The sequence below is a fragment of the Chiloscyllium punctatum genome, chromosome 17 (assembly GCF_047496795.1).
Source record: "Chiloscyllium punctatum isolate Juve2018m chromosome 17, sChiPun1.3, whole genome shotgun sequence".
NCBI lineage: Eukaryota > Metazoa > Chordata > Chondrichthyes > Orectolobiformes > Hemiscylliidae > Chiloscyllium > Chiloscyllium punctatum.
The window spans coordinates 72701885-72727929 of NC_092755.1; the positions used below are offsets into that span (position 1 = coordinate 72701885).

The window sequence follows — 26045 nt, forward strand, 5'->3', positions numbered from 1 at the left end:
GTGTAGTCATTCTAACACACGATTGGCACAACCTCTAGCTCTATTTTAATCGTCATGATTTGGAGATGCTGGTGTTGGACTGGGGTGAGCCAAGTTGAAAAATCACACTACACCACGTTATAGTCCAACAGGTTTATTTGGGAGCGCTGAAGGAGCAGCACTCCGAAAGCTAGTGCTTCCAAATTAACATTTAATAGAGGATGTTCACCCTGTGAGCCTTTCCAACCCTTTAAAGAAAAGCTCCGAAATCCATTTATTGGAACCAGTATCCTTATTCTAGATTAATGTCCCACGTGATTCTGCGTATCTGTTACATTACGTGGTTTTAAGACAGAATACATAAATACAGTAGAAATTGTTATGTGTATGGAAGCAGAGTACTTCAGAAGCTTGACATCTGGAATAAGAACATAATGTGTTTGGAATGATCAGCCGAACAAGCAGTATCTGGAGAGAGAGAAAAACAGCCAACGTATTTAGGTATGACATTGCTGTTGTGTGAGCTGAGTGCAGTTGCAGGATACTGTCAAAAATCCACGGGAGCGAAATTTATTGTTAAATAAATTGAAAATCTATACAACCCACAAAAAAATGATGTTTTTTTGAATTGAGATGAAATGCCTGAGAACGACAATCGTGTGGAGGCGGGTCAGTGCGTGCGCACAATGCACCAGCGCGAGGAGGCTGTTCGTCACTGAGCATTTTGTCGGCTGGGAGGCGGCTGCGGTGGCTGCTGACCCTATCGGCGGCGGACTGACGGTTGTTTCTCTTACAAAAACGCTTGGGAATATGGCGGTGAGTGTTCTCAAATAAATAACATTGATGTTCCCCCGTTTATGTGATAAATTCGGGGTTTTCCGGAGGCCTGCACGACGATGCGGTGGCACGGTCATTGAGTAGAAAATGGCGGTAGGCGCCATCTTGGAAATATTTTTTTCTGGAACATTCGTCTCTTTTAAATATAGACGACATCATTATGAAACCCTTTTCACATCATGTCAAGTTAACAGTCGCTCGTTTAACAGTATTAGAGAATCCGATTTTGCGTTATGTATCTTTTCTTGATAACACAGTTAAGCTGCTGTGTTGAAGAAACGTGATGATGAGACGCTGCGTTATAAGTTCGTTTATTGTGCGCATTATTTTTAGTGGAAGGGCTGTCAGATTCTTCGACTTGTACTATTTCCATTTGCTTTATGTACTTAACATGTGAAAATCTAATGATGAGTGTATCTGGCATCGAAAGGATCTTCTTAGCCCAGTGGATCGTGTTGTTAGATTGAAGAGCCGACTAGAGCTCTAGCCTTGTTGGATATTAGGCCTTGGAGTTTGTATTCGATTCACAAAACGTAGTATTGTGCATAATAAATCATTTAACGACTTTAACTAAATTCATAGCTCGCCTTGCTTTAAATTTTAGTCGAGTGTGATGCTGGAAAAACACAGCAGGTCAGGCAGTATCTTGAGCAGGAGAATCAGCATATCGGGCATAAGCCCTTTATCAGTAACCATGCCTCCTTCAATACCCATTTTGGGTTCTGAGGCTCCAGCATCATTGTATCATTCTAATATGAATCATTTTACTTGCCCCTGAAGAAACCTGGTAGAGTTGCTGGATTCAGGGCAAGAAAGATGGTTCGTATTAGGATGAAACCATGCTGCTGGAGCCTAAGAACCCAAAATCGGTATTGATGGGGGCATGGTTACTCTTAACAACCTTGATGCTCATTTGTAGGAAAATAATGGTGCTCCAATATGTTAAAATGCTGTAATATGACAAAATGTTACTAATATATTACATATTGAATGCCAATTTTAAGCTCTGGAAAAGTCAAACTGGTATTTGACAGATTTTACCAAAACAATGACCTTTTTCAGAATTACTTGAAATGTGGTGGGAGTCTGGAATAAGGCTGCCTAGGATGGTGAGAGCCAATTTGGTATGGCTGCTTAAGGCACCTTTATTTAAGCACATGAATATGCAAGGAATAGAGGGATATGGACCAAGGGCAGGCAGAAGGGATTAGTTTAGTTTGGTGTCATATTTGGCACAACATCTTGGGCCAAAGGATGCATTCCTGTTCTGTGTTCTAAAACTCATTGATATAGATTATTACAGTGCAGGATACAGGTAGTTCTAGGATAGCGTGCATCATGGCAGCACGATTTGGCAATATCATTGCTGAAGAATTAGGGTGCAGTGTTTTCGAGAAAGCTTACCTCTGACAGTAATGCAGTTCCAGCTGGGATCAGTTTGCGGGCTTCATTCTGCGCATGTGCCAATGTACACATCGGACTTTGCTGTTTTGCACATGTGCCGATGTCCCACTGAATTCTCCATGCCAGTCTGCACATGTGTGATGTCAGCGCCAGTCTTGGTGCCTTACTGTGCGTGCACTGATGTCAGCTACCGATAGGGGGCTTTCTGTGAGAGGTGCTGTACAGAGGGCAGTTTTCTTGCATTTTTAAAAAATGTATTTTATTAAATTTTGCTGTTAATGCTTCACTCAAGTGACCCCTTTCTTCATTTCTGCAAATAAAAGGAACTCATGCAAGCCTTGCACCTTCATTGAAGTGCCTGGGAAACCCAGAGTTCCCCATGGCAAAGCCTCAATCAAAAATGTCACATATCCAGGTGTGTTACAGAATGTTTTAATGATTTACAATTTGACGCTCTTGCTTTTATCCTGCTGAGTTGAAGTTAAAACTTTGGTGATGTATTTCTTTTCAGTGACATACCATGTCTTTGCATTAGCTTTATTGTCACATGTACTGAAGTATAGGAATGCATGAGTACAGCGAAACATGTACAAAGTCACCATTTCCAGTGTCATCTTGGGTACAAAGATATAAAATATTAGATATAAATTAGAGAAATGAAGAAAAAAGCTCAGCATTACAGCCCCTTCTAAAGCAGGGAGTCCACACTGAGTTTCACCTTGAGGTCAGGAGTCTACCCTGGGACTAATTCCTGAATTTATAGGGCAAAGTTTGTTTTAGTGGACTAGCTATATGTAATGAATGCAAATTCAGTTAACTCATTCTGAGATATGTTACCTAGTCATTCATTCTTCTGCCCAACTGAATAGTCTTCCTTCCTTCACATATTTCGAAAATCCTGAAGATCTCCTACTGGTGTACCCTGTTCTTCATCTTCTCCAGAGACTGGTATCCCTGAGTGGATATCTTTGCACAAACCCTTGTGATTCAATAAGCAGTTTTTGACTACATAAATATTGAGGTGACTCTTTGATAACTGTTCCTATTTAAGTTGTAATCCAAACTATCACCTCTTAACCTTGATTTCACACTCATCAAAGTCCATTTACCACTTCTCTGCTGCAAACTCCAGCTAATTCTTTGAATTGTTGTGCATTGATTAAATTATCTAGTCTTTGTATCAGGCATGTGGTGTCACTTATTGCAAGATTTGCACAATTTTCAGTTGTGAAATATTCCAACCTCTGCTATTTATAACACTTTGAAATTAACAGCTGCCAGATTATTAGTCCCTGCTGTTTGTGATACTTGTTATCTACTGTTCAGCCATGCATTCATCCAATTTAATATTGGCCATCTATCCAATGTGAATCAGTCTGTTATGTGGGCCAGTGACTTCCTGAAACTGGGTAGATGACTTTCACAGCCATACTCTTTATCTGTCCATCCTCAAAAGAAACTTAAGTCAAATAATCAGTCCTAACTGTCTCAAACAGTTACTGCGTATTTGGAGTAATAATCAGCCTGTAAATTTGAGAGTTCATCCTTTGTCCTCTTTTTACAGATGAGGAATTGCATTTGCTATTTTTCAGTTTGCTGAGATTTTAGAAAACTTGGAGACATCAGTCAGAAAGATTTACATTCTCCACAGTATTTTAGATAAAAGGTAAAGGGTACTAGGTGAGTGTGCGCTACTACTTAGTGACCCCAATCCTGTTTTGCTTTTACTTGAGATTGGACAAGCTGTACTCATCTAAACATAGGTGCCATCTTTGTAATTGTCTTTGGTAGCTGCTACCATAGTAGTTCAGCAAATTTACTGCAATAAGGTAAGTGACGATATAGGTCAGATCCTAAATTCAATTCTCAGTCTGTGCGAAGTGAGCTAATGTGAACAAGATAGTTAAACATTCTGCTTGGCCCCAGCAGGAATGTTGGTCAGGTTGTTGCCCAGTCACCCATTGGTAAGAATTAGGTAAGAGACAGCTAGGTTTTACCATGATACCAACTCAAGCTTTCTGATCCTTCCAGAACCACAACACTCAACAAGGTAAGTTGGTTTACTCACGCTGTCAAGATTGTTGTTTGTGTCATAACCAATAGGACTAAAAATTAGTATTTATGGTGCAGCTATGCCCCAGAAAAGGAATAATAACTTCAGGAGATGATGAAACTGAGCAAAAGAAGAAATTACATTGTGAAAATTAATGTTAATCTGGATACAACTTTTAAAATCTGCTAACAGGCAAGTGATGCTGAACAGGATGGGCTGGTGTTGAAAAAATCTGCTTCAGACACGGAAAAGAAAAGCGAGCGATTGGCAACATCTAAATCTCCCAAAAGCTACAAGCATCGTTCTTCCCAATCTCCGTCTCGGTCTCGGTCAAGGTCAAGATCTAGGGAGAAGAAACGGTCTAGGACCAGATCGAGATCCAGGGACACAAAACAGTCTCAATCAAGATCAAGATCGAGGGAGAAGAAACAGTCTCGGTCAAGGTCAAGATCTGTGGAGAAGAAACAGTCCAGGTCGAGATCAAGGTCTGTGGAGAAGAAACAATCTCGGTCGAGATCAAGATCGAGGGAGAAGAAACGGAAGTCTGGTGTGTACATTGTTTCTATTGACATATAAGATTCTAAACCTTTATGTTGGTATTACAGTCTCAAGTTTGACGTGGAGAATAATTGTTACAATTTGAGTGTTGACAGTTTTCACTCAACAATATTCTTATTTAGGTGGCCTTACTTCCTGACATTACGTAATAGGGGAGCTGATTTCTTCCTGGATTTCTAGAGTAACATTGCATTAGAGTTGCACAGAGACATCATGGATCAATTTACTCTCTTCTCACAACACATATGTGATTTCCTTTGCTCTTGTCATGACAAGTAGCCTGAAATCAGGATATTGTGAATACTACGTGTTGGCACGTAGTTGGTATGTAGTATGATGGCACACGGTTTAAAAGACGTGTCACATCTTCTAAATAGTATAATTTAGAGCTGCAGTAATCTTGAGTTTGAGAATGTTGTAGGATGTTTTCATTTGGGTTATTAGCCATAGAACATTTGCCTACAATAAATTTTAATAGAGCACTTTGTCTAATGCTGTAAATGAGAAATTACAGTTGAAGCTAAAACACTTTTGCATTTTATAGTTAATGTATGTGAAGGTAAGGATCCTGCAGATATAACAGAGAAACAGATAAATTAGTCAGTTATACATCATGATGTTATAAGCCATATCCAAGAGAAGTGCCATTCTATTTCTTAAAAGGCTACTTAAAATGAAACTACTGATAAATATTTGCTGCATGAGTTGTTGTTACTGCCTTTATAAAAGCAACTACTATATTTTAGTTGCACACTATAGTTTATTTGCTTGTCTGGAATATTGGGCAATCATTAAGTAATTAGTCGATATTTCTGCTGCATTTGGAATTTTTAGGTTGGGTGTCAGAATATTACTCATTCGTTAGATCAGCACCTAACTTGGTTTGAAGCTGTTTTAGATGTAATGGTTACTGACAATTTTGCGACTCTCTTAAAGCTGCAAACTACATCTAAATTACATATTGAAAACTGGATTGAATTGATGAACTTAAATGAATTTGTGACCAGTTGCTCTGGATCTTTGACATTTTTAAAAGGTATACAATGCATGGATAAATAGGCTTGCAATTGTAATAAAGACTCATGGTTTTCTTTGCAACTGAGTTTGTTCATGTAGTAGTTTTTCATTTTCCAGAAAGTGAAAGCCGGAGATCCAGGCAAAGTCGCAGCAGAAGCAAAGAGGTAATTAATACTTTCTGTAGAATATAAGTTAATTTAAGAACTAAATGTTGTTCTGCTGACAATTTATTTATTGAATACTGACAGTCAGGATGGTAAGTACCAAAGTTTGTTAGACAAAAGTAAAATTGCTTAGCTGTCATGACAAAGTATTGTATCCTACCTAAGCAGATGACTATAAATGTTTTCTTCCCAGTTCTAATTAGAACAGTATATTAAATAGGTTAAAGTTGACCAAATATTTTAATATTTAGTTATTACAATTTAGGAGGGTATCAATACAGATTTTTGGCATTTTTGTGTTTGGAAAGTTTACTTTGTATACATAGATCACATGATAACATTTCTATAATGAATCGTACTCAGCGTGCTAATGCACGAAGAGACACAGTGAGCAGAAGACGCTGCAGAGTCAAATAGCAAAAAATATAAGCCTACCTCCTGAAAAGGTAAATATCAGCCATTCACACTCGTATTTGCTTTGTAACTTGAAAGAATCACCCAGCAAATCTGCTTTGTTTGTGGTAGTCAATTGTCAATTCAATTTGGTTTGGAGAGCAGGCGTTTTCTTCCCCGCAAACTAAATTGAATAAGATAATGTCCAAATATTTCAATTTGATTTTTGCATAATTCAAAGAACTGACCAACCTTTTATAAATGCTGCTTTGTAAATTATGTCCTAATTATTGGATATATAGTATTTTGATGGGCTTTAGCCCGGTACTAACTTTGTTTCACCGTTGCTAATTAAAACTCTTGCTGGCATTCTTGCTTCAAATGCCGCAGTATGTTTTTGCAGTATCATTGCTGGCACTGAGTTCAGCTTGTAATTATAATCTGATTTCAGGTCTGATACCTAATAGATATAACAAAATTGTAGTTAATAAAAACATGCTGAGGTCTGGAAAAAAATAAAATGTTCATAAGTACCTTTTGCATGGTCCAATGACTTAATGCTTAAATGCATAACACATAACTTGTGAATGTTCTCTCCACCACCAACCTGGCGCCAAATGGGTAGGTTTTTTGACGTAAAAGTTCAGTGTGCCTGTGATTTTGTGTATGTATGTGTAGAAATTGAAAATGTTTACATTTGGCCATATCAAAATCTTTACAAAATATTTGTATCAGCACTTTGTTAAATAACTTCACTTAGGTGAAGTTTTTACTGTCATAGACAGTGGTGTTTAGACTTCTTGATTACGGACTGAAATATTTTTGGAAGTGATTATTGGCTACCACAAAATGATTTAGAATTCTAAAATATTTTCTACGGCAACTAGTTGTTTAAATTAATCACCAGCATTCTTTTTAAACATTATAGTTGCATGAAAGTTGGATGTGCAACAGTCTTTTGAATCACTTTCTAAATTGCTGGTGGATTTAAGCATCTAACAACATAGTTTGAATTTGTTTAATTGAAGGAAAAGGCTTAGTAGACATGTTCACCGAGAAGATAGGCAAGTTTATTCCCTGTGAATTGTTCCATGATTAATCATTCTTTCTCGATGTGGAGGATATCCTGCATAGGATTGATATGTTTCCATTAGAAGTGGAAAAGTTGAAATTTTTGAATACAATCATAAGATCATATCTTTTGTCTAGTAATTGCATCATTTGATGCATCCCAGATAGCCCTTTTCACTTTTCCTGTAAGAGCTTGGCTTTATTTTGATATTAGTGTTTGACCCAAACTTCCACTTGTACTGGTCTCGCAAAATTAAAAATACTTGGTTAGAATTAGTTGGTGATAGTCTGAGATTGCCCAAGTTGTAAAGTGCGAGGAACTGTACACAGGAAGGAACATTTGCAGGGAAAGGTACAGTTTTTAAGATATGCATATCACTGAGTTTGGGTCAGATCTTGAAAGTGTAACTAATTTGCATTATGATTGGTGTTTTGGTTTTACCTTGTGTTGAGAGTTGAAAGGACCTGAATAGTGCCTTGCAATTGAAATTGAAATCTTTGAAACTTTTTTACAAATAGGTTTAGTCACTAATGTGATAAATAACAAAGTTGGATTGAGCGCAGTGTGCCTATTATATGAAAAATATGTGTATAGTGACTGACATTTGAAAATTAAAGTGTGAGACAAGTGATCTTTGATTCAAATAAGTTCATTTTGGTTTGAGTGTAGCTGGAGAAGTTTTTTTGTGTTGGCAGTAGATGATGTGGAGTGATGAGTCTCATGCCTATAGAATAGTTATTTATGGCTAATTATTGGAAAGCAAGTAGATTATTCCACCCCTTGAATGTGTATCAGTGTACACTTTTTGATTACTATTTCTTGGGTTTGGTGTGTTGTAAAAAGCACTGAATGTTGATAGCTTATTACTTCGCTTCTTCTAAGACATTCAAAGAATTGTTGCTTTTACAACCCACTATTAAATCTTTGTATTTTCTACCCATACTAACTCTCTTTGTTGCACTATTTTCCTGAAAGAACCAACTTCTTCTTAAAACAGGAACAAAGACGGGAGATAAAAGAAAGAAGTACCACCAAAAAACACAAATCTTCTGATCAACAAAGTGACAAGGAGCATGACAAAGGGAGGGAGCGATTAAGTTCAACAGAAAATGGAGAAGATAGGCCAAAACGGAAAGACAAAAAATCATCAAAAGCTCACAGTTATTCAAGATCCAGGTCCAGGGAGAGGCCAGTATTAATAATTTTAATGTATATATTTTTGAGTTCAAATAAATTTTCAATGTGCTTTGTGATTTGATTGGGACAATATCTTGGCCACTTTTCTATGGCAAGGTATTGAAAAGTAATTCATCTTTACTTAAATCGAGCTGACCGCTTTTTTGAGCTTCTTTAAAACTGTTAAATTAAAATGGGTGTCTTTATTAGTCAAATCTTGCATTTGAACAAATGCCTAATTCTATTCAGTTGGGATTATTTTAAGATGTGACTGATTACCTTTGTAATCCTGAGTATATATTGTTCCTAATTTATAGGCGACATCGGAGTCGTGAAAAGAAGAGGTCACGTTCACGGAGCAGAGAAAAGAGGTCTCGGAGTCGAGAGAGGCGATCAAAAAGCAGAGACAAGCGCTCAAGGAGCTGGGACAGGCATTCAAGGAGCCGGGACAAGCGGTCTCGAAGCCGGGACAGGCGCTCAAGGAGCCGGGGAAGGCGATCGAGGAGCCGGGGCAGACGCTCGAGAAGCCGGGGGCGGCGTTCCAGGAGCCGTGTCAGGCGGTCGAGGAGTCGGGGCAGGCGTTCGAGGAGCCGGGGCAGGCGTTCAAGAAGCAGAGAAAAGAAACGACGCCTAAAATCTCGGTCAAGGTCAAGGCACAGGGTGCACAGAAGTCGAAGCCGAAGCAAGTGAGTCCCTCTGCCTCCACTTTGTAGTATAAAACATTGTCTATTTTCTTTTCAAACTAAAATATTTTCACGTTAAACTCATCTTCTAGTTCATGTGTTACCTTAAGAAAGTTAATCCTTAGCTTTTTACTTTCGAGTGTTTCTTGTATATGCTGAGGCATGTAAGAACTTTTTCAACAAGTTTTGAGTCTTTGTTTCTGATTTACAGCATCCACAGTTCTTTCGGTTTTTTAATGCATTTTCATTTTGATACACTCCTCTCTTGAATAAAATCATAAATGAAGATTTATATTGCAGAGAAAAAAGAAAACGCAAGTTCAGTAGAAGCAGAAGTCGGAGTCGAACGCCCCCAGCATTCAGGGGTCGCAATGCTGCTATGGATGCTCAGGAAGCATTAGCCCGAAGGTAATTTCTCTTCCTTATTTTTCATCAGTTCATCAGGTTTTTTTGGTTCAGTGCAGCCCTGTAATATTTTTGAGGTTTGTTTTTGCTTTAAAATATGAAAGTAAGTAGCTAGGGAAAAAAACAATTGAGAATGCTGGAGATATGAAATAGAAACAGAAACAGTGCTGAAACCAGTATTTTCTGTATTTAATTGTAAGTTAGAGGGCTCATTGTGCTACTGAATAATTATGTTTGATTTTCATTTGGCAGGCTTGTGTAGAGGAATGAAAAAAGCTACTAGATTGTCAGAAATATGTACGAGATCAATCCATTTAACCCCACTTCCCTGCCGCACCATTCAGTAAGGTCATAGCTGAACCGATGATGGTGCTATTATTTTGCCATTTCCCTGTTGGCCTCACAAAACCCTCCACACTATTGCTGATCAAAAATCAGTTGAATTTGTCCTTAAATATATTCAATGAATTCAGTGTTATCTGGGGAAGGAAGTTCCAAAAATTACTGATCCTCAGGAGATTTCTCCTCTTGTTGGTCTTGATTTGGAGATGTCTTATTTTTAAACTACATCTGAATATTATTCAATTAGCATTGTTGTTTCCTTCTGGCCAGAGGAAGCGGTGTATAGGTTGTGAGCTGTCTTACAGTTAGATGTCATAGAGTCCTATAGCATGGAAACAGACCCTTTGGCCTAAATTGGGTTCATGCCAGCCATGGGGCGGCACGGTGGCACAATGGTTAGCACTGCTGCCTCACAGCGCCAGAGACCCGGGTTCAATTCCCGCCTCAGGCGACTGACTGTGTGGAGTTTGCACGTTCTCCCCGTGTCTGCGTGGGTTTCCTCCGGGTGCTCCGGTTTCCTCCCACAGTCCAAAGATGTGCAGGTCAGGTGAATTGGCCATGCTAAATTACCCGTAGTGTTAGGTAAGGGGTAGATGTAGATGTAGGGGTATGGGTGGGTTACGCTTCGGCGGGGCGATGTGGACTTGTTGGGCCGAAGGGCCTGTTTCCACACTGTAAGCAATCTAATCTAATCTAATCTAAAAAAAAATGTCTGTCCATGCTAACCTAATTTCCCTGCACTTGGGCCCATATCCTTCTAAACCTTTCCTATGCGTGTATTTTTCCAAAGACCTTTTAAATGTTGGTACTGAATCTCAACCACTTACTCTGGCAGCTCCTTCCATATGCGTAAAGTTGCTCCCCAGTTTCTCTTTTATTCTTTCCCCTCTAATCTTAAACTGATGTCCTCTCGTCCTTGTGAGAAAGACTGAGTCCATTCAGTCTATCCCTGTCTCTTGTGATCTTATAAACATGGTGCGAAGCCTTATTTAAAGCATGCAGCAGTTACTATGAAAGACTATAGCGAGAGACTAAAGAATAAAATCTAGGTACATTTGAAGTCAGAGTCTTTGCTAAGTATTTAGTAACTTCTTATTGTTTGAATCACAGGCTTGAAAGAGCAAAGAAGCTTCAAGAGCAAAAAGAAAAAGAGCTACTGGAGAAGCAGAAAGTGGAGCAAACAGATGTTGCAGGTAATTAAAGTATTACAATATCTGCTAATTTTAAGGTTTGTAGAACTAATGGAAGTAGCAACTAAATTATGGAGATAAATGCAAAGCTTTGAAATCGAGCTGCAGCAAAGCTTTTCCAACTTCACTTCACTTCACAAATTGACTCTTTTAAACCAGTTACTTTACCTCCATGGTATGCTTGAAACCAGAAAGCAAAATTCCCTTGCATTTGTAAGCTTCACAATCTAAATGAAATCCTGTCTCTGAAGTGTGTCTGCGGCTTCCAGGAAGTTAGGTAGCAAATGGCTTTTCTGCAAAAACCTGTCACGGTACTTGGACGTCATTGGAATTGTAAATCGGCTTTGGAATTGGGATTACAGAAAGTAAATGAGAAATGACCTTCAACTCTGAAGTGGGCTTTTTTTTTTGTGCAAGATACTTTTTTTTAAAACAAGGGTGGGGGAAAGAGAATGTACAATTATTCCTGTCAATGTTTTGGTATATTTGTTGCATTATGTTTAAAAGTTGCAACCATCAATTGATAGGCAACTGTTGATCACTTGATTTTTAAAAAAACAGTTGAACAGCATCTGATTTTGTGGTGGTGAATACTTAAGGAAATTTAATAAATAGGTCGCCTGAGAGTAACAGGAAGCACTTCTTGATTTGAAGTGTAATACATTAATTCACCGCGTCCCCATACCCACGGGGGACATGTTCCAAGACTCACCGCAGATAGGAGCGAACCCATTCATTTCAATGGGAAATTTACCTTCCCAGCAGCCTTCTGGTCCCTCGTTCTGGAATGTTCCCTGTATTATGTTCAGGCTGTCATAACAGGACCTGCAGATATAGGGGTGGTCACCCTGTAGTAAATTACTTGATTGTTTATTATTGGTTTTACAGTTTCCTTTTTTCCAAAAACAACTTAAAGGTAATATTCGAAAGTTGGAAAAGTTAAAGATTGTGAACACTTGCAATTAAGTTGTAGACATTTGGCAGTTCGGTGGTTATGTGAAACAAAAGAAGTAAGTGGTAATTGAAGAAATAAGTCTAGCTCTTAAATATTAGAATATCACTTCATGGTGTCCCTCCAATTATTACATGGGTGCCACAGATGTCAAGAACTGCACTGTGCATTCAAAGCAGTAATGACAGTCATATTTAACACTGGACTTTGCAAAACAGCCACTGGATGAATAGTATGGAAAATAAACTGTATTTATTTTCATAGATACAACTAATGGATCACTAGGAAGTGTCAACCAGCCGACAGGTAGGAAAACTTAATATTTCTTCATTTTCAAAGTACAAGTGCCTCAGATTTGGAAACTTTGGAGTCAAGGTTGTAATGGATTTTGGATATTTATGGTTTTCAGGACAGGTAGTTTGGACCATGATCAATTCCGATTTAGTGTCAGGGCTGTTGGGTGGATCGGCATAGCTACCCTAAACCCAGTCTATGCTAGTGCACCTGTTTTTTTTTAAAAAACAAAAATAAATTAAAATTAAATACGAAGGGTGTCTTATTTTTGCACAGTTGGATTTGAGACATTACCTTAATGCACTTTCCCAATCACACTGTTGATTGCAAGGATTTTATTGTTAGATCGCAGAACTAACAATATTTGTTAGTGTTCCCCAATATTCCTCTCAACCAGTTCTATCTGCAGCTGTTGACTAATCCTGATGCTGCCAATTTCCAACTTTAAGATTACCTTCCTTCTGAATTCCCCATTTGAATAGTTTGTGTTTTTATCTTCAATCTAAGTTATTTATCAACATTCTAAATTTAGAATACCAACCAAGTCAATGTCACCTATTCTTTCAATTTAATCCTTTAAGAACCCATATAAGTTGTTGTATCTGAGCTACACATACTTGTAAGATCAGTGTATCTTTTTCTCCGTTTGGTACCGTAACTGAATGCCATATTCCATGTTGGGTCAATATGAGGTTTTGTATACTAAAGCATCAAACAATTTATTTTTGCTTCTAAACTCCTTTGAATTAAAAGCCAACATTCCATTAGCCTTTTTGTTCCTTTGCAGTAGTTTTCAATTGTTTGTGCACATGTGTGTCTGAATTCCATTGCTTATTTCATTCTCAAGTTGTAAGTTGTCAAGGCCATAGCCAGCACTTGCCACCAGTGTCTAGTTAACTCAGGAATGTCAGGATGACACTGAATGTGCTCCTGCAGTGCTGTGTTGGTTTTGATGTCCTGAAGGAGCAGAAATTCATATCTAAATTTGATTGTTCGAGATTTAGATGTGGTACTGTTTGGGTCTGTGTGCTTTTGCAGAGGTGAAATTTTGCTTGTTGCTATTGTGGGAAATAGGGCATAATATTGCAGTGACATGTAGATAATGCACACACCAGTCACTGTATGAAGGAACAGATGATTAGACTAGTGAATAGGATACCAGTCAAATTGAGTGACTGATCTCCTCTTAACGTTGCCAAGCATCTTGAGCATTGTTGCTGCTTTACCAATTCAAGTAAGTGGGAGAGTATTGCATCGCACACTTTGTTGCTGAGGGACTTGCAGGTGGTCTGCTTGCTGCAGAGTTCCCAGTTCCAGGTATGTTCTTTTAAATACGCTATTTTTATGGCTGGTAGAGTTCAGTTTCTGAGAAGTAGTAAAGTCACCCTTCACTGAGAGGGAATGTATTGGTGGCAGTGCCACTAACTGCCAGGAAAAGCAGTCAGAATTAAAATTGCCATTTTTAAGCCCAGACCTGGATGTGGTCCCACTTGGCATAAATTGCTTCATTTTGTGAGGAATTATGAATGGAGCTGAATATTCTGAAATCATCAAATGTTTTCTGTAATGGTGAAGATTATTGGTGAAGCAACAGAAGATGGCTTGATCAAGAATACTGTTCTGACAAATCTCGACAGTACTGTTCTGGGTCTAAGATGTATGATTGTGACTAGAGTTTCACTCTGGGTTGCACTGGCTTGGTTTTACTGTACTTTGTTTTTGAGCCACATTGTTGTCAGGTGCTGCCTTGATCTGAGGAGCAGTCACTCTGACTTCGCCTCTTGATTTTACTCAATCTACTTGATATATCTGGATTTGGAGATGCAGGTGTTGGACTGGGGTGTACAAAGTTAAAAATCATACTACACCAGGTTGTAGTCCAACAGGTTTAACTGGAAGCACTAGCTTTCAGAGCGCTGCTTCTTCATCACCATCTGATGAAGGAGCAGTGCTCCGAAAGCTAGTGCTTAAGTTAAACCTGTTGGACTGTAACCTGGTATGGTGATTTTTTTTTAAACTTTGGTACATCCAGGTATTTATGCTGTTTGTCTGAGCAAATATACATAATTGTATTTCTGATGTCTTAACAGTTAGTGGTGGATCAGTTCTCAACGTTGCTGCTCTCCTGGCATCCGGTACTCAAGTTACTCCTCAAATTGCAATGGCTGCACAGATGGCAGCACTCCAAGCGAAGGCATTGGCTGAAACCGGTATAGCTGTGCCCAGTTATTACAACCCAACTGCTGTCAACCCAATGAAGTTTGCAGAGCAAGAGAAGAAACGCAAACTTCTCTGGCAGAACAAGAAAGAGGGGGTGAGTTTACTATTAGCTATGTCAATGTTGACATTGACATTGTTACACCAGACTTCTTTATCAGTTTTAATTAATGTTACTTTTTTTTATAAAAAGGTTCCTTTTCTCCATCCAATTCCCCTCACCATTATGCTACCTTCACCATCCACCTAGCTTTATGGATTAATTTCTTTTTCCCTATTCTTTCGGCTTTAAAATATTGCCCATCTTTTAAAAACCATTAATCCTTTTGAAATCTTGTTGCTTTATGTGATCACAGCGTTTCTCCAATTCATATTTTCTGATTTGGCTAATGCTTCAAAATCCTGTGTCAGAAAATGTGACTGCAGTAGCAGGTGTTGCTACACCAGGTACAAATGTTATTCAAACAAGATTTAATTTTAAGTTGAATTCTCTTGCGTCGTGTATCTGTTATCTGGAGAAGGTTGAAGCTTTAGAATTCCAGGCTTGCCACTGTTACCAAATTAAATGAGACTAAGCAACACTTGAAAGCTGATCAAATGATGACTGGAATGAGCCACCTGAGCTATTAGAAGGCGGTGCTGAGTTGAGAAATATATTTTTACTGGTGAAAAGAAGATTGAAGTAGACAACACTGAAGCATTCAACTTTCTAAATGGCAACACAGCAATATAATGAGTGCTGATTCTACAGCATAACCTTACATATATTTAATAGCAGATAGAAAAGCATTAAAATTTAATTCCAATATACATTGGATGGTTCGGGTATTGAATAGATATTCGGGAAACGGTGAGACTCTTATCAATCAGCAAGTTCATAGACAATGAAAAATAATTGGAGAACACAAATGGATGAAAATTTTTGTATTCTTGTGGTGTTTTCCTGAAATTACAGGATTGGTAAGCTGCATATGCTCAATTTATTTGGAAGTCCCAAACAGGGGACTTCACTGAATAGACAAACAAATAATTGCAATTATAGAGTAATTGGTTACACATCGTTAATCCATCACACTGCTGCTTGGAGTCGTCTTGGTTGCTGCAATGCAGTGCCTTCCTGGTCCTTAACTCATTAGCATATTGCCTCCTAAAGTACATCATTCCCAGTTTTCCACCACCTCCCCCAAAATAAAATTGTATGCACCAACTGTGAAAATATGTATACATTAAAGTAGTTGCAGAAAATGCTGATAAAAACAAGAATTGAAAACTTTGAGTTCAAGTTGAAAAGGCTGTATAATCCTTCTGAACCTTGTGATAGTTCAACCTACTGAGGATCTAGACTTCACACTTTGTTCTCGACTTGTACGTACGTTGAATTCTTGCACAGTAAATTATCTGTTAGGATGGTCTTCCACTCATTCATTACGTGAACATAACTTTGATATGTTCCCAGATTTGGCTTCTGTTTATCCCTAGTGTGTCCATTTGGTGTTACGACTTTCTTAGAAGGTACACTCCCTCCACACTTTGGATACCTCTGTGGGTGACAGGTTTCTGAGAGTATTATACAGAGGAACTTTGATAATCCAGCAGTCAATTATCCAAATTTCAAATTATCTGATAAGATTGCAAGGTCCTAGTGCTTGGCTAAAATGTAATCCAGTATTTGATTATCCAGAATTTGATTAATTGAACGAATTACTCCCCACCCATGTCCTTTGGATAATCGACGTTCCTCCGTAAATGACTATTGTCTGTCCCGTACACAGATTAGATAGTTTGGCACCAGCATGTTCTTGCCTTTCCCCTTTCTTGTTTTTTTTTGAGTATTTTGCAATAGTGTTTACAGTGGTGAAGAATATGGAAGATGGAGAATGTGTGGAAATACATAGCAACATCTTGGAAAATGTCCATATTTCAGAGGAGGGTGTTCTGGATGTCTTAAAACTCGTAAAGGTGAATAAATCCCTGGGACCTGATTAGGTTTACCCTAGAACTTTGGGGGAAGCGAGGGAAGTGAATGCTGGGTCCCTTGCTGAGATATTTGTATCATCGATAGTCACAGATGTGAACATAGGTATAGTTAGTACGTTTGTAGATGGCACCAAAATTGGAGGTGTAGTGGACAGTGAGGAAGTACAACGGGATCTTGATCAGATGGGGCAAAGGGCTGAGGAGTGGCAGATGGAGTTTAATTTAGATAAATGCAAGGTGGTTCATTTTGGAAAGGCAAATCAGGGCATGACGTGTACACTTAATGGTAAGGTCCTGGACAGAGTTGCTGAACAAAGAGACCTTGGAGTGCTCATGGTTACAGCAAGATATTATAGTGAAGGTGGTGTTTGGTACGCTTGCCTTTATTGAGTATAGGACTTGGGAGGCCATATTGCAGCTGTACAAGACATTGATTAGGCCACTATTGGATATTGTGTGCAGTGCTGGTCTCCCTGCTACAGAAAGAATGTTGTGAAGCTTGAAAGAGTTCAGAAAAGATTTACAAGGATCTTGCAGGGTTTGAGTTATAGGGAGAGGCTGATTAGGCTGGGGCTACTTTCCCTGGAGTGTCAGAGACTGAGGGGTGACCTTCTAGAAATTTATAGAATCATGAGGGGCATGGATAGGGTGAATAGACATGGTCCTTTCCCTGGGGTGCCGGAGTCTAAAAATGAGGGGGGAAAGATTTAAAAGGGACCTAAGGGGCAACCTTTTCATGCAGCATATGCAATAAGCTGCCAGAAGAAGTGGTGGAGGTTGATACAACAACAACATTTAAAAGGCATCTCGATGGGTATATGAATAGGAAGGGTTTATAGGAATATGGGCCAAATGCTGGTAAATGGGACTACATTTATTAAGGATAGCTGGTCAGCATAGAAGAGTTAGGCTAAGAGGTCTGACTTCCATGCTGTGCATTTGTATGCCTTGGAAAAATCATTGTCATATATATCATGTTAGAAATACATAAATCTTTTTGAGTAAAAGGAAACTGGAACTTTGCATTTGTACTGTGGGAGAAGGGTTTAAAGGAAACAAACTGTTTTCTTTAACCTTTTAATCTGCTGCTTATAAAGTCAAATTACATTTTAGATCACGTGTCCAGCAAAGCTTTTAAGAATAATGAAGAGATTGAGTTTTGGATTCGTTGTTGCACAAACAAAACCTTAGTTTTGTGCTGAAGGTTGCCAAGCAACAGTCTCTGAACCAAAGTTGTAATTTTTTTATTATTATGCAATATGCTAGATGTGCCTTGTAAGAAGTGCAGTCTCTGAATGAAAAATTTTGAAAATAAAAACTCCATAATGTTTCTCACATCAGGGCTCCTGTTTCCCATCTGGTCTGAAGACCTATTATAGAACAACCTCGGTTATCTGAATGAGATGGGCGGGGAGCATTTTGTTCAGATAACTGATTGTTGGGATATTGTTTTTGCTGGACCTTGAGTTCTTGTTCAGATAATCCGAAATTCGGATAATTGATGTTCGGATAAGCGAGGTTGTTCTCTATTCTATAACAGAAACAGAAATTGCTGGAAAATCATGGCAGGTCTGGCTGCATCTGTGGGGAGAAATCAGTTAATGTTTCAGGTCCAGTGACCCTTCTTTAGAAATGATGCTTACTAGGAAAGGGATGGTTTTTATGCTGAAGGTAGGATATCTTCACTTTTTCTTTGCTGCTTTCCCCCAGTCTGCAGGTGGACAGAGTGGTTAGAATGTTTTGTCTGCATTGCTCAGACCTTTGAGTATAGTAGTTAGGATGTCGTGTTGAGGTTGTGCAGGACAATGGTGAGACGAGTTCTGGAGTACTCTGGATGCCCTTTTTCGAGGAAGGATATTATTAAGCTGGAGAGGGTTCAGAAGAGATTTATGACCATGTTGCTGGGAATGGAGGGTTTGAGTTAAGATTAGGCTGGGACTTTTTTCACCGGAGCACAGGAGGTTGAGAGATGATCCTCTTAGCGGTATCATTAAGGTGAATTACATGTGTCTTTTCTTTTAGGGCAGGGGAATTTCAAGATTGGGGGCCTAATTTTTGAGGTGAGGAGAAAGGTTAAAGAAAAGACTTGAGCTGTTCTTTTCTGATTGGTTTGTGTGTGGAATGAACTTCCAGAGGAAGTGGTGGATGTGGGTACAGTTACAATGTTCAAAAGGCATTTGGATAAGTACATAAATAAGAAATGTTTGGAGAGAATATGGGCCCAGCGTAGGCCCATACTAGGTTACTTTGGACTTGTTGTCAACAAGGACTGTTCGGATTGAAGGGTCTGTTTCCATGCTGCATGACTGAGTCCAACGCCAACATTCTTCCATGCAGTACATTGCAAATTCTAACAACTCTTGAGTCAAGAACTTTCTCTTCCTCTCATTCATGACTGTCTTGCTGACAGTTTTGAAGTTGTGACACCTAGCTTCTGACATACCAACTCATGTAAAAATGTCAATTTTGAACATCTCAGTAAGATCACCTCTTCATCTTTTCTGCTCCAAGGAGAAGAAGCACAATTCCGCTAATCTTTCTTTGTATCCAAAATCCCTCCTTCCTGGTATCATTCTAGTAAATCTTCTTTGCATATTCTCCACTGCTTTAATACCCATCTGATTGAAGATTCTTCTGATCTTAATCTTTACTGCTCTATCTTGCACATATTGAGATCTCTGGCACACACCCTATTGTTCCTGCTAGTATCCTGTACATGCTTTTTGTTTTTTCTCTGAGCAGTCGAGACTCTGAGCTGAATGGCCTGCTTCCACACTGTAGGAATTCTGTGATTCTACCAAAGGTGGCAGCAAGTTCCACATTCTTGCAACTCTTCTGAACTCCTTACTAGAGTTCTTGGTAACAACCTTATATTAATGGCCTCTGGTTATGCTGTTCCCTGCAAGAGCACATATTCCCTTTTGAAGTTCCTGCATCAAAACCTAGTCACTCCTCAGCCTTCATATTTCAAGAGGGGAAAAAGACAGTCTGTCAACCCTTTCCATATATACGCAACTGGTTGGTTACCACCCTTAGATCATCTTTGCACACTCTCCAGTGTCTCTGTGTCCTTTTAGTAATGTGACAACCAGACTTTTTGCAGTACTCTTAAGTTGGGTCTACCAAGGTTCAGTACAGTTCAGCATAAATTCCCTACTTTTCAATGCTTAGTTGGTAGTTTCTATCTGCAAAATTTTAGACTCAAAGAAATGAACCATAATGGTGTGCATTTTTACATTGCAATTTCATGAGACAATTGATGAGAAAATGCAAGGGGCGAAGAGTATTTGGAATTTGGAAATACTGAAGATCAGCATAAAATAGTTAATTTTAGCCCTGTGATCATCTGACAGTACTGAAAAAGTGTGAACTAATGGAAACTTGAATATGCAATATAACAACATTACAGTGGGAAGTGAAAATTAGGAAAATGGGGGTAAAGGATAAGCCAGGATGTTTGGCATTGACTTGTTAAAGGCAAGATCTTTGTTTCTTTTAAAGAATTCCAGTTGTCTCCACAAAAGGAATGCAGCATTGATGCATATTGGCTTTTCAGAAGTTGTTTGATATGATGCCTCAAGTGGCTTGTGAGAATTCACTCGCAGTTTAGGAGCAAACCTAGTCACAAAAGTAAGTTGATTGACAGAAGGAAAACTGAGGGTAACACAGTTTGGCTTGTACTGGAGAAGAGTTGGAAGTGGTGTACCTCATGCATATGATAGTGTGACAATGCTGTGCCTTTAGTCATATTGTTTTGTCCCTGGGTTTTTGTTAGAAAGATCATAAAGGCAGAGGTGTAGGTGTGTCTGGGAAAGAGCCTTGTTTAACAATGGCAGGGGAGTGGTCAGTTCTCCCACTTCAGGTTTCTCTAATTTTTTAGTTGTCACAGAGAAGCTGCTTGTAGCAGGCAGTCACAAACTGCTGCAGTGCAGAAAGGTTCCAAGCTTCAGCATATGGCTCCTGATCAGCTTTCTCTCTCAAATCTCTCCTGCCTATAAAAACCTGTTTGAATTTGCCTTTGCCTTTTGCCAAGGGTTGTGTTTCTGGGATATTACGGGAATTTATATAATTAAGTTGCTATATCGAGTCAGTTGGGTTTTTAAGTAATTAAGTTATTCTAAATTCTTTTGTTTGTTTCAACTATCGTGTTCAAATAAATTCTCTTTTGCTTAAAGCTGAGTGGTGTGACTAGCTGCATCACACTTGGGATATCCACTTCATATCTGCCTTTAAAATAGAAAAAAGCTGGCGTCTCAGCTATAAGAGAATGTGGGAGATCGAATTCTGGGGTTTTATAAAGATTGTAGTAAAGTCTTTATACAGAGCAACAGTTGACCTAATGGGAGATCAAGTAGGTTAGAGAGTGAAGAGTTTTTTTTTCAAATCGTTTGTGGGATTTTGCTGCTGGCTGGCTAGCATTGATAGCCCATCCCTATTTGCCCTTGAGAAGGTGGTGGTCAGCTGCCTTGAATCACTGCGGTCCACTTGCTGTGGGTTGACCCACAATGTCAGTAGGGAGGGAATTCCAAGATTTTGACCTAACGATTGTGAACGAGCAGCGGTATATTTATCAAGTCAACAATGTGACTGGCTTGGAGGGGAACTTGCAGGTGGTGGTGGTGTTCCCAAGTACCTGCTGCCCTTGTCCTTCTAGATGGAAGTAGTCGTGGGTTTGGAAGGTGCTAAGGACCTTTGTTGAATTTCTGCAGTGCATCTTGTAGATAGTACACGCTGCTGCTACTGAGCACCGGTGGTGGAGGCATTGAGTGTTCGTAGATATGGTGCCAAACAAGCAGATTGCTTTGTCCAAGATGATATCAAGCTTCTTGTGTTGTTGGAGCTGCATCTATCCAGGCAAGTGGGGAGTATTCCATCACATTCCTGACTTGTGTCTTGTAGATGGTGGATAGACTTTGGGGTGTCAGGAGGTGAGTTACTCACCGCAGTATCCCTAGGCTCTGACCTGCTCTTGTAGCCAGTGTTTATGTGGTGAGTTGAGTTTCTGGTCAATGGTAACCCCAAGGATGTTGACAGTGGGAGATTCAGTGAACAATTCTAAAATATTACAAAAAGAAACTATTTATTGGGAACATGGAAATTTGCCACTGGAAATAGTTGAAGTAGAGGCTTAGATTTTTGAGGGGAGAAAATAGGTAAGTCCTTGAACTAGAGAATGATGCAAAATAATGGATAGATAACTGGACATTGAGTTTTGTGTTAAATTTGACTAGCAGAGATTCACTAGTCTCTGTGCTGTAAATATCAGTGTGTTATAGGAAGAGTTTGAGATACAGAACAAATAAATAGCTTTTATTAGCTCGTTAGTGCAAATTGTCTCCCAGAAATCAAATTAAATTGTAATATTAAAAAATTGAAGAACTGGTGTTAGAACAGGAAAGCCCACGTTCCTTCCACTTTTATAGTGGTAGGTTAATAATTGCAAATATCTGGGACCTGCATGAAAGTGACCTTCAGCCATTGTGATAAATTGTTCCACTAAATTTGTTATACTACATCATGTTTTGTTTAGGCTTTAATAGTATCATGGTAGGCATTAAGACCAATACTGCTGAACACAAAATCATTGTAAACAGCACCAAAACAAGAGGAGTTATCTATTTTTAATTTTGTTACTTTTTCTGTCTACCAACGAACACTCCACCTTTCTGTAAAATGCATTTTTAGACCTGTGACTTGTGGATTTCTTAGTCATTTTGGTGCACTTAATGGATTTTCATATGCTTTTTGTGTTCTGTTAAAGGATAAGTCGCAGACTGCAGAATTATGGGAAAAGTTAAATTTTGGTAACAAGGACCAAAATGTCAAATTCCGAAAATTAATGGGCATCAAGGTGAGTTAAGAACAGCAATCATAGAAAACTTTTTTTTTAATCGCAGCTTGATTCTTATAAAACATTTAACACTTTTGGAATGAAATGCTGTTCCTATCCTTTCTAGATCACTCATTTGAATCTCTCACATCTAACCCTACCACAGTACAGAATATCTTTTCTTTTGGTCAAATTCACAAAGAGCATCCAACGTAGCTGACTTGTCCTAGTCGTCTTGACTTGTATACTGTCTTTGCCATGGTTGACAATACCATTCTCCTCCAGTGCCTCTTTGCTGACATTGTTGACCATGACTAATCTCTTTTAGTTCCATAGTCATTGTGTCCATCATAACACTTGCAGTGGGTTTTTTATGTTTCTGCATTATTATTCCTAGCTGTCTGTCCAAAGATCCCCTCAGCTCAGCCCAAACAATTTTGCAACCTTTCACCTACACTTATTCAACTTTGTTCCTGTCTCAGCTCATCTTCTGCTAAAAACTTAATTTGTCCCTTTTGTTAGCTGTGGACTTGACAATTTCAGTATCAATATTCTACAGTCCTTAAACCAATGGTCATCCAAAATTTCGGCGCTCATGTCTTGCACCATGTCTTATTTGTTGATTACCATTGCCCACTAACTTCTGTTGGCTCCTGTGAGCAACATTTTAATCTGAAATTCTCACCATCATCTTGAAATCCCTCATACCTTGGCGGTCCCTTTGTCTGTAATCTGCTCCAGCTCCATGTAATATCTATGCTTATCTAATTCTGACCTCTTGAGTATCTCTGATTTTAATTGCTCCACATTTGGTGGGTGCACGGTGGCACAGTGGTTAGCACTGCTGCCTCACAGCGCCAGAGACCCGGGTTCATTTCCCGCCTCAGGCGACTGACTGTGTGGAGTTTGCACGTTCTCCTCGTGTCTGCGTGGGTTTGCTCCGGTTTCCTCCCACAGTCCAAAGATGTGCAGGTCAGGTGAATTGGCCATGCTAAATTGCCTGTAGTGTTCGGTAAGAGGTAAATGTAGGGGTATGGGTGGGTTGCGCTTCGGCGGGGTGGTGTGGACTTGTTGGGCCGAAGGGCCTGTTTCCACACTGTAAGTAATCTAATCTAATCTAATCTAATAACTGGCTTTACCTTCAGTTGTCTGAACTCTATATTGAATTCCCTTGCTTGCTTTCATGAGCACATTCCTTAGTACTTACCACTTTGATCAAGTTTTTGGTCATCGTATCTCCTTTTGTGTCTTATAATACTCCAGCAAAGTACAGCTTTTAGTATGGGATCCTGGTGCCAACTGGGGGACAAAATTCCTGTAGAAATAATTTCTTAATTTATGTTTGTGGCTGTTCAATAATACTATATTCAGCCAAGGATCAGCCTGAGTTGCTGCTATTAACAGTGAAAAATTCCACTTTCAACAACAACCAGCTTTTGTTCATGTTTTAAAAGCTATCAACTATACTTTTAATTGTTGCACTGCTCTGCTGTTTGCAGTAATAGCAGCATTTGATACAGCTGTCACAACTGACTTCACCTAGTCAATGAGTCAGCTCAATATTGAAGAATAAGATTGAGGGAAGTGGAACCTATCTAAATGAGTCTGCTCTCAACCAACAGGTAAACCAGGTTGTCATATGAAAAATTAGGTAGAATGTGCCCATGTTTTCTGACATTCACAATTACAAAAAGCTATCCTTTTTTAAAAAAAAAATTGTGGTGGGCTTGATAATGTGGATGCTTGAGTGATTGTTTTCTCTGATTGGAGGCTCCAAAACTAGGGTTCACATTTCAGGGCCAAGTTGACAAGTATCTTTGTTAACAAAGTTGCAAACCCTTGATTTTCCACACCTAAGGGTTGTGCTTGCTCAATTGTTGATTATATTCAAGGAGGAGACCAATTAGATTTTTGCATACTAAGGAGATTGTGGAATGGAAAAGTGGAATTGAGGTAGAAGAGTGACTGCAAAGCTGTTGAATGGTAGACTGAGCAGTTGCAGTGGGCTGGCTGAACTGCTGCTCCTATTTCCTATGGTCTTGTGAAAATGTGATGGGAAAGCATGTCTGCCTTATGGCTACATAATTTGCAACTGTGAAAGCATGTGGTGAGATCTTAATTATCTGGTGTGACGTCATTTGATTTCATTATTTTGCAGGATGAGGAAGAGGTAGGAACCCCAATACCAAATCCTGATGAAAGTTTCAAAACTCTAAAACAGCAGGAAGAAGTATTTAGGAACTTGGATGCCCAGTATGAGATGGCACGATCACAGACCCACACACAAAGAGGAATGGGCCTGGGTTTCTCCTCTTCAATGAGAGGAATGGACACAATTTAAGAACAAACATTGTACTTGTGCTTAAGCACATTTTTTTTATATTGTCTTCGTCCATGTTGGAGATTTAAAGCTTCATATTGACTTTCATTTTCCCATTTACTGAAAAAGCTAGCTCTCTAGCTTGCATGGTTGTTGCAATGCAAAATAATTTATTAAAAAAGGTTTTGATTGTCAAGATAACTGGGTGTATCAACAATCATATTGTGATAGTTATCCTTCCTAAACATTGGGACTTCGTTGAAGAAAGAGTTGATGGCAGTTTTGCGACTAGAAAAGGGGGTGTGTTTTTTTTGTGTTTGAAGTGATATATGCGAACTGTATTCAAGACAGCTCACTGTCATTTCTGTTTTGTTGTAATACTTCACATTGCTGTATTATGTGATTGCTTTTGTACTAAAACTTGTACAGTTATTTTCATCTTTTTGAAATGCAAATAATGACTGTGTAGTTGTAAATTAGGATTTAGTTTGTAAGTAAGTACTTATTCTAGCGCTGAATAGCGCTTTATAGTGCACTGTTCATTATCAAGCTTTCTGGACAATAAATGGATGATTTTCAATACACACTTTGTATAGTGATACCAAAAATGCTCAGAATATGATCGGTAATTCTTCTAAAACCAGCATACTTGTACTTTAGTTAAAAGATGACCCCTCCTGTTTAGTCCCATCATTTTGACCTTTTTCTGACACTTCCCTTATAATCGAAGCATAATTCAGCACTTTCTTTTTGCTATCATTAGACAGCTCGGCAGCACTATTAAGCTAGTCATGTTCTAAAGAATGTAACATCTTTGCCTGTTGCTGATGCATCTGTCTATGACAGTTGATAGGAGTGATCACCACAAACTTCTTGTAGAGGTAAAATTGCCATCATGATAATGAATATATCTTACATTCTGTTGTGTAGCACTGTCATTGTGCCAGACGAATAGATTTGAAGCTGATGTGATGCAAAACTATGCATCCATGAAGTGCTTTGGACCATAAGCAGCATGTAGAATTGTACTCCCGAATACAACTTGAAACCTCATTGCCTGGCATATCCTCCACTGTTGTCATGGCATTGGTTCAATGAAGAACGCAGAAGGACCAGTGAGGAGCAGCATCAAGCATAGCTAAAAATGGTACCAACCTGGTGAAGTTGCAACACAACTAATTT

General features: G+C 38.9%; 1 protein-coding gene across 2 annotated transcripts; it reads left to right on the forward strand.

Moving 5' to 3' along the window:
* The first annotated feature begins 597 nt into the window (after positions 1 to 597).
* On the forward strand, positions 598 to 25445 carry rsrc2 (arginine/serine-rich coiled-coil 2). 2 transcript variants are annotated; one of them, XM_072587417.1, is made up of 11 exons: positions 598 to 795; positions 4466 to 4820; positions 5966 to 6012; positions 8475 to 8665; positions 8971 to 9339; positions 9637 to 9744; positions 11194 to 11276; positions 12490 to 12531; positions 14610 to 14833; positions 22475 to 22564; positions 24702 to 25445. In XM_072587417.1, exons 1-11 carry the CDS (start codon positions 613 to 615, stop codon positions 24882 to 24884), a joined length of 1875 nt encoding a protein of 624 aa, XP_072443518.1. In that variant the 5' UTR covers positions 598 to 612; the 3' UTR covers positions 24885 to 25445. The 2 variants fall into 2 exon arrangements, with proteins under 2 accessions (XP_072443518.1, XP_072443519.1); XM_072587418.1 differs by lacking the exon at positions 598 to 795 and adding an exon at positions 2562 to 2635.
* Positions 25446 to 26045: the final 600 nt, after the last annotated feature.